Source organism: Gymnoscopelus microlampas (assembly GCF_963454915.1).
Source record: "Gymnoscopelus microlampas genome assembly, chromosome: 13".
NCBI classification, from domain to species: Eukaryota; Metazoa; Chordata; class Actinopteri; order Myctophiformes; family Myctophidae; genus Gymnoscopelus; species Gymnoscopelus microlampas.
Window position 1 is genome coordinate 22,768,007 of NC_139950.1, and position 15,070 is coordinate 22,783,076.

The window sequence follows — 15,070 nt, forward strand, 5'->3', positions numbered from 1 at the left end:
ATATATTCCAAAGGCGAGAGCTCTACCAACTGAGCTACCCGGACACGATCATGCCAGTATCATGTCAGTATATGATACTGACCATGATACTGAGATGATACCGACATGATACTGACCATGATACCGACATGATACTGACCATGATACTGTCATGGCCCTGTCACATCAGGTCCCTCTCACAGCACTGTGTGACAGGGATGTCACGATACTGGTCATTGTGTACTCCATAGCATGGTCAGTATCATGTCAGTATCATGGTCATTGGTCAGTATTCATGTCAGTATCATGTCACTTATATGTCATTATCATGTCACATGATACTGACCCACAGGTTGAGAATCACTGTTAAAGGGATTGCATCAGGGAAGGATTCAGCTTTCAGGAGTGTTAGCCCTCCTTGGGAGAGCACCATTATAGCCTTTATTGGAGTACCAGTAATGTTAACAGGGATTAATGGCAGAGTCATTTTACCCATACCCAACCTTGGCAACATCTGAACGGAAACGGAGAGATGCCACATACTCAGTGTACGGGCAAACATTGTGAATGTGTGTATTGGTCTATGTGTACAGTATGAGTGACAGCAATGATAAGACAAAAATACATCTAACAAAGCGTTCAGAGATACACATAGTTTGTAATTTAAGTGTTTACAATACATTTGAGGGATAAAGAGATTTGCATCTATCAGCACCTACAAAAACTCTTCATGTGTGTCAGTATTGAGAGGAAGTGGGCAGGATTTATTTAACACTTGTCAGATCAAATAGGAGTGTGTGGCTACTGGGTCACCCAGTGTGAAGCCCACTAGAGACCATGACTTTGTCATAGGCTTTATTTGAGCTTGGGCTCAAATTCAGACTGTAGGGAAATCCAATTTGTTTCTCAAATCCACACTGTTATTTGCATGTGATCAGATCAGAATACATTTTTATATTCAGACATCGTCGACCTATTGCATTGGCTGCTGTGGTAACAATGTAACGACATAGGTGTGAGTAATGCTTAACATATACTCTGTAAGTTCAGTAACAGTCATTCCTTCGATTCAGAAGATGTGAACAGAATGTATTGATACCAGTATGGTCCTTTAAGTTCTGATGCCGCCTTTGTTTTGACATGAAAGAAATCTGTGCTAAATGCAGAGTTATAAAATTCTCAACTTTAATCAGTTCAAAAAGTTCACAACAAATGTAACACTTTCAGAAGGGAAACTTTCCATTAGAGATCGGGTGCTTATATGGATTTATACATTCCTTTGCCTAATTAAACGTATTGGCAATCAAATTGCTCTCTGGATAAAAGCCTTTTGTTATTATTTGGATTGAACTCAACAGATACAAATGGAAAATAAACAAATGCAAAAAATAAAATAAAAATAATACAAAATTAAATGTAAACCAAGTTTTTAATTTATTTTACTTTGCTCTAAACGTAGTGTCTTGAAGCACTACAGCATGGTAAACAGTGTAAATTAGCACAAGTCAAAAACCTCAAAAAACCGTCTGAGTTAAACAGATGTTATAAAGATGCAACCAACCGGCCAACCAAGAACCCCCCATAAATATCAAGTCCACATCCCATTTAATGAAGGCTCACAAATGAGCAACAATCCTCTTAGAGGAAAACAAAAGGCTGATGTCGTCTCGGCGACAGCACACACGCGCACACACTCAACAACAACAGCAAAACATAGACAAAAAAATATAGAATAAAAGGAAAAATAACCAATTATGTTCCCATGGTATTAAAGATGCTATACAATTGGGATGATATGCACATAACTGCAAAAACTAAACTCCTGCCGTGGCCAAACACTTTATTTTATCCTTTTTTCCTGTTTTACTTAAACGCAACTTATGAGCAATGGACGCTGATACTGATGCCTCAAGTAGCATCTCTCAGACCTTCATTCATAATCCGTTCGATTCACATTCTTTCCCACAAGTCAGTGGGGCACCAGAACAAAGGGTGCGGACGCCTCTAGAACCTAGACCACATCTTCACTTCCTTCCTGTTCGTTTGCCTGTATCACAAGAGTTCTACAGGCCTCTATGCAGATTTATTTTGACACATACTGTATTCCGTGTTTTTCTTCTCCACAAAAACTCTGCTCAGACTGTATATAATAATATATTTATATATAAACAAATATATGGGGACTATAGGGAGGAAAAACAGAACGAGGAAGGAAGAAAATAATAAAACAAAACAAAAGAAACCCATTATGGTTAAGTTGTCCTAACTGTAGCAACCTCTTCATGCAGATCTTGGGATGGGCCATAGACCGAACAGAAACAGAAGCCTGGATCGTTTCTGGAAAGATATTACACAAAAAAAGTCTCCATAGAAAACGCATATTATGTAAAAAGGGCCACAGGGTGACACGGTTAATCATTTACATAGTATTGGCATTGTTTTGGTCGACAAACATCCAACGGGACTCGCCCCGCACGGCCACCATGGTGGAAGGAGAAGGGCACTCTCCAGCCCCTCGCTCTCCTCCTCTCAGGTTGTGTTATGTTTACTGTGGTTAGGGTTTTATTTTTTGCATGTTTGTGTGGAGGACTGTACAGTTTGATTGAGCTGGCCGCTCAGTCACACATCTCCTCGGGGATCTCGTGGGGGTTGAGGATGCCAGGGACAGACATCTGTATCTTATGTTTCTCTTCCTGGGCTTGACGGAGAGATGCCTCTCGTTCCTCCAGGAACAGGTCGGTGGTGTCCTCGCCCGCGAACTCCTGCAAGACGGAGAGCAACGTATAACTGTTTAATCTAGGCTGCCTGAATGTATCCCAACGTGTCCCCTTAGTGTACGGTCCACTTACAAACACATTCATATTAATATACTGGAAAAAACATCACACATAAACAGTATGGTGTACTGTAAGGTGTCGGTAACTACGGTAAGGTGTAAGTCTCTCTTGATATGATAAACGCAAAAAGACTGAACCAATTTTTCCACCTAATTGTCTCCGCCAGGTTGAAGGCGTGGCCGAGACTGTCCCCTGTCTGTCCGTACGTCTGTGTACAGCTCATCTACGGCACTGTTGGACCGATTGGTGTGAAACTATGCGCACATACTCCCTGGAGGCCAGAGCAGAATCTCTGCCCCAAAGTTTTCACATTGGCCTGTTATAGTGCCACCAGGAGGCCGATTTTTGCGAAACATTCTTTTTGCCATTACTCCTACAGATTTTGTCCAAACATCACGCAAATTGGTACACATTATTTATACACTATAGTCATGTCATCAAGACAGACCAGTCAGACTTTTCATATTTCATCCTGATTGGCTAAGATTGACTTCTACAACCTGGCCTGGAGGAGACCTATTCATTTTTCAAGTTAATATTCTGTTCTGATGAACGACTTCAGCAACTCAGTGGAGCTGGCTCCATACTACAGGAGTTTTATTCAGACAATGAGCAGAGAGACCATGGACTTAAAGGCATGACCTGGCAATGCAGGAAAATGTTATTTATGGCAACCGATAGCTCAGCGGATCGCTATGTAGCTGGTGATAAGCTGTCCTCTGCACAGTGGTGAGAATGGTTGGATGAAGCTCTTCTACTGCCGACAATAGACAACAATGCCAGAGGCATGCAGGACCTTACATTAGCCACTGGATACTTGGTTTTGTTTATTAGCACACAAGTATACCGGATTATAGCAGGAATAGAGTATAGGTATAGAGTTGATAGGGAAGGTGCCAAATTCTATGACCATGTTAGAAATTCAACGGTTAGATAAGACAGCTGTAGCAATCCCACAACCGTATATTACAATCAAGGCAGTCTGATATTTCTGAATAAGCTGAATGCTGTTCTGCCTCCATTTACATTGATAAGCTTATTTCCAAATAAGCTGAATGCTGTTCTGCCTCTGTTTACATTGATAAGCTTGTAAGCTAAGAAAAGCATTTTTAAAATCTATATTTTGTGTCAAATAATAATGAGGTCATTGGAAAATAAACCCAGATTCCGTGACGCAGGACCGACGCAAAGTAATCCTGCATCACCTCTTACTTAACTACTGCACTGTTGCTCCACCCCAGGCCCAGAGAGGAAATGGACATTTTTAAGTCGTATTCTCCTTTTTAAGATATTAAAGGGCAGGAGAAATGGTCTGGAAACCAACAGGCTGTGTGATCCAATCCCCTCCAAAGCCTATTGGGTTCTAGCTTACAACTTTTGAAGAGGCTATAGTAGCACTGGCAGTAATACATCACCCCATTAAACTATATCTTATTCATAGTCTCCTTACTTTCATCTACAGTGGCACCCAATGAGTGCATCAACAGAACAATTAAATGGGTGTATTTGTAAACTTTCATAAAGCCTGATTTATGCTTAGTTGCACTCTAGTGATGCACACTGAAAATAACTGATCTACAAACTCACAACATGATGCTTTGCAACGTTTTGTATAATGTTGCTTTCACTGTGCACTGAGTTGAGTGAGTGAGTGTGGAAAACCTATTCAAACTTCACAGAAAAGATGGAGAAATCCTCACCTTGATCTGTACTAGGAAGTCCCTAAGGTGCTCCTTGAATGCGGGAATGTCCTGATTTAAGCTGAACAGCCCGGTCACAAACACCTTCACCTGGGCACTGCAGAAAACAAATACACACACACAGTCTTAGGGAGATATTATCTGAGGACAGAAAATTAATTAATGAACACGCATTGTTGCAAGAAAAGAGAGAGGAAAGAGGGACCATGAGAGATGAGACGGGGATAAGAAAGAGTGAGACGGAACGATTGGGAATATGAGTTTGTGCATGTGAGAATGAGTGATGTGTGTGAGCTGCTGTATAGAGCAGTGGTTCTCAAACTTTTTCATGTCAAGGATCCCCAAATTGATATGTACTTGGCCGCGGACCCCCATCTGAAAATATTTTGTGCCAGGGACCCCCCATACAAGATTTGTGTTAAAATGTTTTAAAAATATTCTAAATGTTAAACATTTTTGCAATATTGTTTTTGAAAATAGCAGATCTACAAGCTCACAACACATTGCAAAGCGACACGTTGTGAGCTTGTAGATCGGCTATTTTCAAATAGCCAATGTACTGTATATCGGGCTCAAGTGGTTAAACTGAATTGAATGCAAAATGACCCCCAAGGACCCCTGGGGGTCCCCGGAACCCCACTTTGAGAACCAATGGTATAGAGTACAGCAGCGATTTCCAACCTGTGGATATTGCAAGTGGGACCCCCAATAATTGACAAAGAAATGTGTTTTCATCGTGATACCGATAAAAAGTAACTTAAAGTATACTACGTTATTTCCATTGATCTGAGCCGGAACACAATCGATGGATTGTTCATTAAAATAAGCATGCTCTGAAAATACACATAGCCCACCCATCTGACTAAGTGGTCAGATGGGTGGGCCGCAAACACTTTCGAGCTTTTGAAGTGGCCTGATCCAGAAAAGGTTTGAACCACTGGATGTGTGTGTGTGTGTGTGTGTGTGTGTGTGTGTGTGTGTCGTGTCTGTGTCTGTGTCTGTGTGTGTGTGTGTGTGTGTGTGTGTGTGTGTGTGTGTGTGTGTGTGTGTGTGTGTGTGTGTGTGTGTGTGTGTGTGTGTGTGTGTGTGCGTGTGCGTGTGTGTGTGTATGTGTTCTCTGCATGTCTGTACTCACTCCTGTAGATGAGGAAAGGCTGTCTTGAGCAGGTTTGCTACATATTCCTGGATGAAGCCCTGGTTGTTGGTTGGACTGGCTGGATTCAGGCCTGTGGTGATCTTACCCTCCTCCACCAGGTTGAACATGTAGGCCAGGATGGACGCATGCATGGTCAGACCTGCAAGACACACACAGACAGATCGATATATTGAAGCAAAGACTGACTGAAAAAAAAGAAAAAGGTGCTCCTTTTTCTGACTATTATCATGATGCCATCATGATGATGCCATCTCTTTATACAGCCATTTTCTGTGAAGAATGAAACAAAACCAAAACAAAAGACATTTTTTAAAACATGGAAGGGATTAAATGGATAACACTACTTTATCTCTTCTCTTTGATACAACTTTATATTGAAGCCTCAGTTTCTGCACAGAACACCTTGCTTTGGGATCTATCTGAAACATCCAAGTACAAACTGTATCCTCGTGCATTTTGTAAATATTCTATTTCTATGGTTTTATCCATTAACTGAACAATGCCAGTTTACACAGGAAGCCTGACCACCTGCTGTGACTGGGAGACAAACGCAGCAACTCTGATGTCTCTGTTGGGATCACCAAGCAGCTGGCCTGGGGTTTTGTGTTAAGTGCGTGTATTCTTGCAGATTTGTCGGGGAAGAGCATGTGTGCCGTTTACATAGGTCTGCGTTTATCTTTTTGTCTGGGTGTTTTAGTTTTTAATAAAATACGCCTTCATTGCGATCCCATTTCTGTTACTCCAGTAATATCTGAATCTGATCTATGCTATATTTGAATGCTTTATATTCGAGCGCACCGAGTAGTGCCAAATAACCATTCCAAACTGGGCGTGTGTGATTGTGGAAGCTCACCAGCAGTGTGTGACGTGTCAGTGACTACAGAGAAGATGTGTTGCAGGATGTCACAGAAGTACGTCTGGTAGAAGCTCTGTGCTGCAGCTTCTTCCTGAGCCACGTTTTGCAGCAGTGTGTACAGAATCTGCAGACCTGAAGGGGATCATGAATACATAGTTATTCATAGTTGAGAATTATATACAGGGGCTACACCAGTAGGTGAACATATAAACGGGTTGATTACGCAACCGCAACATCATCTCTGGTTCCAGTGTGGCTGGACACCTGCGTTGCATCATCATGTCGTTCATCCTCTCTGCCCTCACCTTCCTGTCTCTCTTTTCTGTCTACAACAAGCCTCAAAACGTACAAGTGTCAGTTAATTGTCTCCGCCAGGCTGGAAGGCTGTAAGCCGGAGACTATGATTTTTGCTCCTGTCCGTTCGTGTGTCTGTCTGTCTGTCTGTCTGTGTGACTGTGAGCGGCTTATCTCCGGCACCGCTGGACCAATTGGCGTGAAACACCCCCATAAGGCCAAGGAAGAACCGGCACCCCACAGCCTCATGGTGGCACTATAACTAATCTGAGTTCCCAGAAGTTTTCGCCGGCTCGGCGAGGAACTTCTGGGCCAGAGCCCTGGGATTTGTGGGCGGGATGTAATTTACGCTCTGAATCTGAGCGGACACGCCTCTTACTGGTCTGGAGCTGTGCAACTCGTGTAAAAAGTCCGACGAGAGGCAAACAGCAGTACACAACAATGGCGGCCGAAATTTCTCAAGGGGAAATTGCTTCCCGTCGATCCTATTTAGATGCAACACCCACTGCATTTGGATCCCGCCCCCTTTTCTTCATTGGCTGTTGATTTGAATCACAACGCAGTGGCCGCGCCCCCGCTGTCCAAACTCCGAGGCAATGCCTCCCAGACTACACTATAACAGCCCGCTTCACGTTTTGGCCCATAACCTTTGAGCCGTAGGTCGTGCAATAAAAAACAAAGAAATCCCCTTGGATCATTAAATTGTGTCCAATGCTCACAAATCGGTACATATTATCTCTGGAATCATGTGCTCAGGATGTATCAGTTTGCAGGCCCTGGGTAGGAAACCCACTCCGAGGAGTGCACTTTGAAATGTGTGATTTGAAATTACAATTGCAGTCAACAGTGAGTCAAAATGCACTGCAGAGACTAAACTGGTTTTCCAGGGGGGTCAGAGAGACAAGCTCCTGGCACAAGTAGTTAAGAGTGCTGAGGGAGAGGAGATTTATTTGATCTTTCTCTCAGCACTAAATTATGGATTTATTCTGCATCTAGTCATTTCTGTATTGTTAATTTAGAACCAGGAGTCTGTTATTCAGGTCAAAACTGTGGTGAAACAGATTGAAAGGGGAGCACCTGGCTGCATGTCTTTGAATGTGGATAAATGGAGCAGCACCAGAGGCGTTCATGTGTTGGAGCTTTTCTTTGAAAAACCAAGAAAGATTAAGTGTTCTGACAGACAGAGCCATCTTTGTACATGCTAAAAAGGTCTTGTTTTTAGCTTCTTCTCTTTCTTTCTTTTTCTTTTTTACTTCATATTACTCTTCCTACGTGGGTTGGGTGGATGGGGGGGGGGGGGGGGGGGGTCTGTGAAATGTGTATGAAAATTAAAGCATTAAATAAATCACATCACTGTTAAAGGTCAAACCCTTTTGTTATAACTTATTTGTCACATGCAGAGTAGACCATTATGTAACAACAAGTCATGGATGATGATGACAACCATCACCCATTCCCCTGCCTACAGCCACAAGTATGTTTCAGACCTGTGGGAAACCCTGTATTCTTCACAATGCTAAATATCACAGTATGAATTCACAGTGTGCCTAAAGCCGCATAAGTACATACATATATACATATGGAGAGAGAATGTCTTTTTACGTGCATTTGTCCACATTCACCTGTCCCGCTGAGCGTAGTGTATGCGTTCACGAGCGTACTCACTGTAAGTGTTTGTGTGCATGCGTCATGGCATCCTTACCCGTGTCAGCAACGTTCCTCATAGTGTGTTTGAATGCCCAGATGATGGAGTCCAGGACCAGTTTGAACTGGGCAGGGGGAATGGCCAGGAATGCTGGGAAGCAGTGGGAGTTGACCGCTTGGAGCAGGTAGAAGAAATGGGTTCTGTGCTCTGGGTATTCCTCAAAGTTCTGTTCAACCAAAAACATCCAAAAAAAGAATTTAGGGCACATTCACATTATGTTCTAAGTTTCATTGTCCATTAAAAGTTTGCTTTTGGTTTTTGGTTCTTGGCACATCTTCAGTCAAAATACAGCACTTATGAATACCAGTTCATATTAAAGCTGTATTATGTAACTTTTATTTAGTGAAGAAATTTGTATTTTGTGTTTTTGTCCAATCTGTATGGTAGAGTATGCTAATCCTCCTATAATTCGACAAACCTCTGTGGTCGACCGTCGTGAGGCCAAAAATGTGTGCCCGGTTCTCCTCACTGGCTGGAGCAATTGATCTGAATTTGCACACAGCCATTGACCATTACGATCTGAACACAACTGCGAAGCCCGTTTCTCAATTTCATCAAATCTCAGCTGTTTATTAGCGCTTTAAAATACAACGAGAGATCAAACTGTGCATGCATCGAATCCATACATCGAATCCGTACACAGAAAACAATCTTACGGATCTGTGTGTGTGTGTGTGTGTGTGTGTGTGTGTGTGTGTGTGTGTGTGTGTGTGTGTGTGTGTGTGTGTGTGTGTGTGTGTGGGAGGGGGGGGACCGGCCGCGGGGGAGGTGGGGGACGCTTCGGCACCATTACATTACACACGATGCGGGGGGCGGGGGGGGACCGGCCGCGGGGGAGGTGGGGGACGCTTCGCCACCATTACATTACACACAATGTCACACCGTAAACAGACTGACTTAAGGTAGCCCAGTAATTCCACACAGAGCTAATGTGACACCAACTCATAACCTCTGTCTCATGCAGAAAGCGCGCACACACAGACAACGTGCTTAAACTTAAAGGACTTTCATTTACTCGCGTGTACACAGAAAACATTCTTACGGATCTGTGCGATCTGTGCGACGGGACTTTCGCTGGCTCCCAGGTTGCCATGTGCGCATATCCCCCCACGGGTATGGTCTAGTGCAATATAACTTATACAGTTGGGGTGGTTTGGTTTCCCTGTTCTTCTATTGAGACATTTAGATCCTGTTTCTGGTTTGACACGACCTTTGACCTGAAGGTCCAAATAAAATGTCCCCCCTGAGCAAGTAGGCAGGCTCCTATACCATCTAAATAAAATGTCTTCCATCTAACAATTGAAAATAATACAAGATCCATCAACCAAAAGAGAATGTTCACAGTGTGACCCATATGACAGTTAAAAACAGTCCCCTCAGCCCCTACCTTGTTGATCATGTTGAGTGTGCATTCAAACACGGCGTCAAAGATCTGCGGGATCTCGCCGGTGATGTGGCCTCCCAGCTTGTTGACGATGGTAGCCATGGTGCTGAGGACCTCGGGCTCACGGGCGGCGGGGACATTCCGCTGGTAGTCGATCAGAACGGCGTCCAGCAACGGAGGGACAAAGTTCTCCCCAACCTGGAAACACGCAAAGGCAGGATGGACAGTCAGACAGATAGATTAGCGTGGATCAATATTACACACTGATGAGGATGATGATAATTAGGGCTGCAACCATGGATTGTGGTCAGAATAAATTCATTATTGTAATTGATTTATTTATACCATACATTTTGGTGAAGTTGTAAGTAGTAGGACAATCTCATGAAGCCTGTACTGTAGGTTTGTAGGACATGTGAACAGTGATGATAATGTTTTGATCATGTACAACACGAACATGATCAAATCATTATTATTATTATTATTATGAGGTCATACAATTGATCCTCAGCACTTCAAATTTAAACATTTGGTAGTGATGTTTTTCCCCTCTAGTATGGTGGCTAATAAATTAATACACCTTGGAACTAGAGTGCAATGATCCAGAGATTATGAGGTCAGCCCCATAAAAAACAGACACTAGATTTTTGAGCAGTTCAAATTCCATTTGAACAAGTTGCACTGCTGAGTTTTGATATGAATACAAACCTTATTAAGACTTATCATGAGCCAAAGCTCAGACATGATTATGATGCTAATCATAAAATATTCCAAGCAACTGGGGTATGAGAGAGTATTTTGTGAGGCTAATGTAATGTGGGAATGTAAGGGCAACAACACAGCTAAACCAAATTTTGGGACTTGACATAAATGTCAAATATTATATTTCCATTTCAGCACCACCCTTCAATACGATAAATATAACTAGCAAAATAAATACATAAAAGAAGACAACATAATGAAGTCCTCCATCCATGGATTCCACAGCTCAAATAATGAATAATCCACTAATAAATGGGTGGCTTAACCAGGAAGTAGACAACTCAGCCATGCTAAAATGAAGGCTTTGTATTTGATCTAAAAATAACAGTTGGATTAGTTTAAATTCTTTTCTACTACCAGTCTTGTCACCCTCAGCCAAAGTGCTGTGTCACGCCCGACAACAGACCGGGTATCATGTTATTGGTCGATAGCTGAAGGAGACTATTTTGGTTGAAAAATGTATAGTTACATCTGTTGTGCTGAGAACAAAGATGATGTTCCTCCGTTCCTGAAAGGAGTGCTCTCATTGAATGAATGAATGAATGAATGAATGAGAGTGAACGGATGAATATATAAGAGTGAACAGATGATTGTTGTAAATTAAAGGGTGAATGAATGAATACATTTCTATAGAAACAATATTTTGAAAATTATTTCAGAGCTTCCACTCACCATCTGTGGATCGTTTGATCGGCTAACCCAGCCTGAGATCAGCTTCAACGTCTCTCGTTTTACCGTCCTCATACTCCGGATCAAAGGCTGTTTCGTCACCATCTCTCCTGAAAAACCCCCACACACACACACACACACACACACACACACACACACACACACACACACACACACACACACACACACACACACACACACACACACACACACACACACACACACACACACACACACACACACACACACACACACACAGAGCATGAGAATGAATGGATACAACAGAAAGAAGACAAATTCACTTTAGTCTGATAGTGTACTGTGGTTGTCATCTTCAGTCAGGACTTTCACTACTGGAGACCTGGTTATTGTTTGAGCTTTTACAGTAGGTAAAGTTAAAGCATTGTAAAGTTTAGAAAGAATGTTAACTTCAAACCCCTTTCTCTCTCTCTATAACACGCACCATTGGTCTGGATAGCAGCGGAGATGTTCTCACTGAGGCACTTGTATACGTTCAGCATGTCCAGGTAGATCCTTCCCAGCTGGATGACGAACGGGTGTCCTACAGCCTTACAGGCCCTCACATTGGTCTTCAGGATGCTCCCTAGCTGTTTCACCGTCTCTGGGTCTTTCAGGATGTCCACGTTCTGGAGCCCCACAGGAGATCAGGAGGAGGAATGGAGGAGGTTAGAGAGCAACCTTACATCATTTGAAATAAAAACAGATGAATACTTGAAAACATTATATCACAACCAGCCCTATGCGCAACTATGTCAAAATGTATCATAATAGTCTAGTCTCCTTTAGTTGTTTTGGGGGTTATTCGTCAGTGTTTGCACATTACATACATGACATTTGCTCTCTGCATTTAACACGTCTTAACTATTAGAAGCAGTGGGGAGGTGCCATTAATACAGCCCCTGGGGAGCAGTTAAGTGTTAAGTATCTTGGTGAGGGACACTTTGACTGGGCGACACTGGTCTGATTACCAGACGGCCCCTCTCTCTACCCACTCAGCTATGGCCGGCCCAGGTCGTGAAGGTCTGAGAGTGTTTGGGTTTTCATTCCAACCTCAACAACAACCTAGGTGAGTTCATGAACTTGTACTGTCCCTTCTGGTTTTAAGGTGCTTGCTAGTTCATGAAATCAATCTGGTGTGGTGTTGAATTGGAAGTACCCTCCTCTAACAACACACCACTCAATACGACTAAACTGTCTTTCCCCTCCTCCATTTTCTATTTTTTAAATTATCTCATTGGTGTCAGCCACTGACTGAAATGCAGTACATCTGTCTGCAATACTGGCATTTTAGCAGCATGCAAGCTCTGAAAAAAAAAAAAAACAGTAAAAAAAGCAACACATGTTTACCTTTCCAAAGGAGTATAAAATAGTATTAAGAGTATATATTTGTGGTAGTAGTTTGTTCTAGTATCATCGTATTATTAGAGTATTTTTTTTGTGGTAATAGTTTGGTCTACTAACACAGTATTATTGGAGTATTAGATCATGTTTTTGTGGCAGTAGTTTTGTTTAGAGAGTATCTTTTGCTGTAGTAGTAGGCAGGTCTCTCTTACCTTGGTAGCTTGCTGGATGATGCTGTCCCACACCTGATTGGGCAGCAGCATGTATTTCTCTATCAGGTGCTCCTGTACCGCCTGGTCTGTCTGGGCACCGATCATATAACCTACCGCCTCATAGAAGGTGTGTACCTACACACACCCACACACACCCACACACACCCAAAATTTCTATATTGGTATGTAATTGCACCAAATCTCAATACATATCTCTTGGGATATGTTCGGGAGATGGAGAAGACCTTTGAAGTAAAGTGGATATGAATCATTCATGTGTCTTTACGTTTAGGTCTTCCAAGTAGACATGTAACATCAGCAGGAAAGTCTTCGCCTTCGCAGCAGGCAAGTATATTTAATTTAAGACCAGTAAAAATGGTTAATGGCTGGCATAAAATACTATTCGACTGGGCTAAAACAAAACCAATTTGACAAAATATAGGAACTATTCATTAATTCCACAAAACAGTATCTGTCTGCTATTTTGTTGCAGGTTTTATTATGAATTGATTTATGCATAGGACTTAAGCAGATATGCTGGTGGTGACTGACCTGCACCATTCAGTGTTTGGGTTGAGCTAGTATATATACTGTATTTGTATTCATATTTGTATGAACATTATTTGTGTATCTGTATATATTGGATGTGTACAAAAAAGGGGGAAAAAACAATGTTATGCATATTGACATAGTATGTAAGAGACTGCAGTAGATTAAGACACAGAGAGAGAGAGACAGACAGATGGAGACGGAGACGGAGAAGTGGCAGAGAGAGAGAATACGAATATATCTGTGCACTGACCTGCTGGGGTTGAAGGTCACAGATGATAGTGTTGATGTTGTTGAGGATCTCGTCAATGAAGGGCATTACCTCTCCCACCTGGACCTGGACAAAGTGACGCCGGCACTTCTGGGCAATCTTGATGAAGGTGTCACATGCCATGTCCTGAACGCCATCATGGGTTTCTGATGGAGGGTGGGGGTGGAGGAGGTGAGGATGCACGCGGGAGTTAATGACAGCCATTACCACACCCATACAAAAGCACGCACATTTCTGTCATTTGGTCCAGAATTCCTTATGTTAATTTATGTTACTTACACACACACACAAAACCTGCTCTCTTACCGTGCATGAACTCAAAGAGCTTATTGACGACCGTTTTGAGGAACTTCCAGTGAGCTCTGAGGAAGCGTGGGTACTGACCAACTATGTACATGATGTTGGATGCAATGATCGCCTTGTTATCTTTCCCCCTCTTCTGCTCACACAGACCCAGGAGATCCTAACACACACACACAAAGTCAGTGGAACATTATCACTTAATAATTAATAACTCATTTTCAAGTGTTTTCTTTTTCTCTTGCACATTCCAAAAGCTTGCAGAGTAAAGCCTAATTTGTTGCTTGCTGACAAGAAGTGATTTTCTTCCTTTTGACTTTTTAAAATGTATTTTGGCACGCCGAAAATAGTCGATCTACAAGCTCTATGAGCTTGCAGCCAAGCATAAAATGAATTAGTTCTACTGGATCTCTCCCTTTATTTGTTGACGAAATGATCAATGTAGTCCTAGTTTTAGTCATCATAGCTTAGTTTTTATTACGTTTTTATTTTGTTTTTGTCAGTAGAGGCGATTTTTTTGTCTTTCGGCCTGGCGAGAGTATGTTTTACCCCCTGTCTGTCCGTCCGTCCGTCCGTCTGTCCGTCCGTCTGTCCGTGTGTCCGTCCGTGTGTCCATCTGTCTGTGAGCAGCTAATCTCTGGCACCGTTGGCCCGGTCGCTGCGAAACTGTGCACACACACTCCCTGGATGCCAATTCAGAACCTCTGCCCCATGGGCCTGTTATAGCGCCACCAGGAGACTGATTTGTGCAAAACCCATTTTTTGATATTACTCCTACAGATTTTATCCAAACATCAGGCAAATCAGTACACAGTATGTCTATAGTCATGTGATCAACACGGATCTGTCCGATTTTCCATATTCCATCCTGATTGGCTAAGGTTGGCTTACAAAGTTTGCAGGATTGGTCTGTTTTGAACAAGATGCCTCAAATAATGAACGCAGCTTGCGATTTCCGTGAAATTTCACACGCACATTGCCACTAGGGAACCACGCAAATCGGTACACATGATCTCTATAGTCATGTGATCACC

The 15,070-nt window shown here is 42.5% G+C and overlaps 1 protein-coding gene across 8 annotated transcripts in view; it reads right to left on the reverse strand.

Moving 5' to 3' along the window:
• Nucleotides 1-1,147: 1,147 nt before the first annotated feature.
• xpo1b (exportin 1 b) overlaps nt 1,148-15,070 on the reverse strand; it is a 37,084-nt gene continuing 23,161 nt past the window's right edge. For all 8 annotated transcript variants that reach the window (XM_084077302.1, XM_084077301.1, XM_084077304.1 and 5 more), the window contains 11 exons: nt 14,043-14,199; nt 13,719-13,882; nt 12,917-13,051; nt 11,806-11,989; nt 11,346-11,452; nt 9,915-10,109; nt 8,525-8,693; nt 6,526-6,660; nt 5,652-5,811; nt 4,517-4,613; nt 1,148-2,741 (listed from right to left, as the gene is read on the reverse strand). In XM_084077302.1, coding sequence (XP_083933428.1) covers nt 2,595-2,741; nt 4,517-4,613; nt 5,652-5,811; nt 6,526-6,660; nt 8,525-8,693; nt 9,915-10,109; nt 11,346-11,452; nt 11,806-11,989; nt 12,917-13,051; nt 13,719-13,882; nt 14,043-14,199 — 1,650 coding nt within the window. In that variant the 3' untranslated portion in view covers nt 1,148-2,594. The remainder of the gene's footprint in view (nt 2,742-4,516; nt 4,614-5,651; nt 5,812-6,525; nt 6,661-8,524; nt 8,694-9,914; nt 10,110-11,345; nt 11,453-11,805; nt 11,990-12,916; nt 13,052-13,718; nt 13,883-14,042; nt 14,200-15,070) is intronic.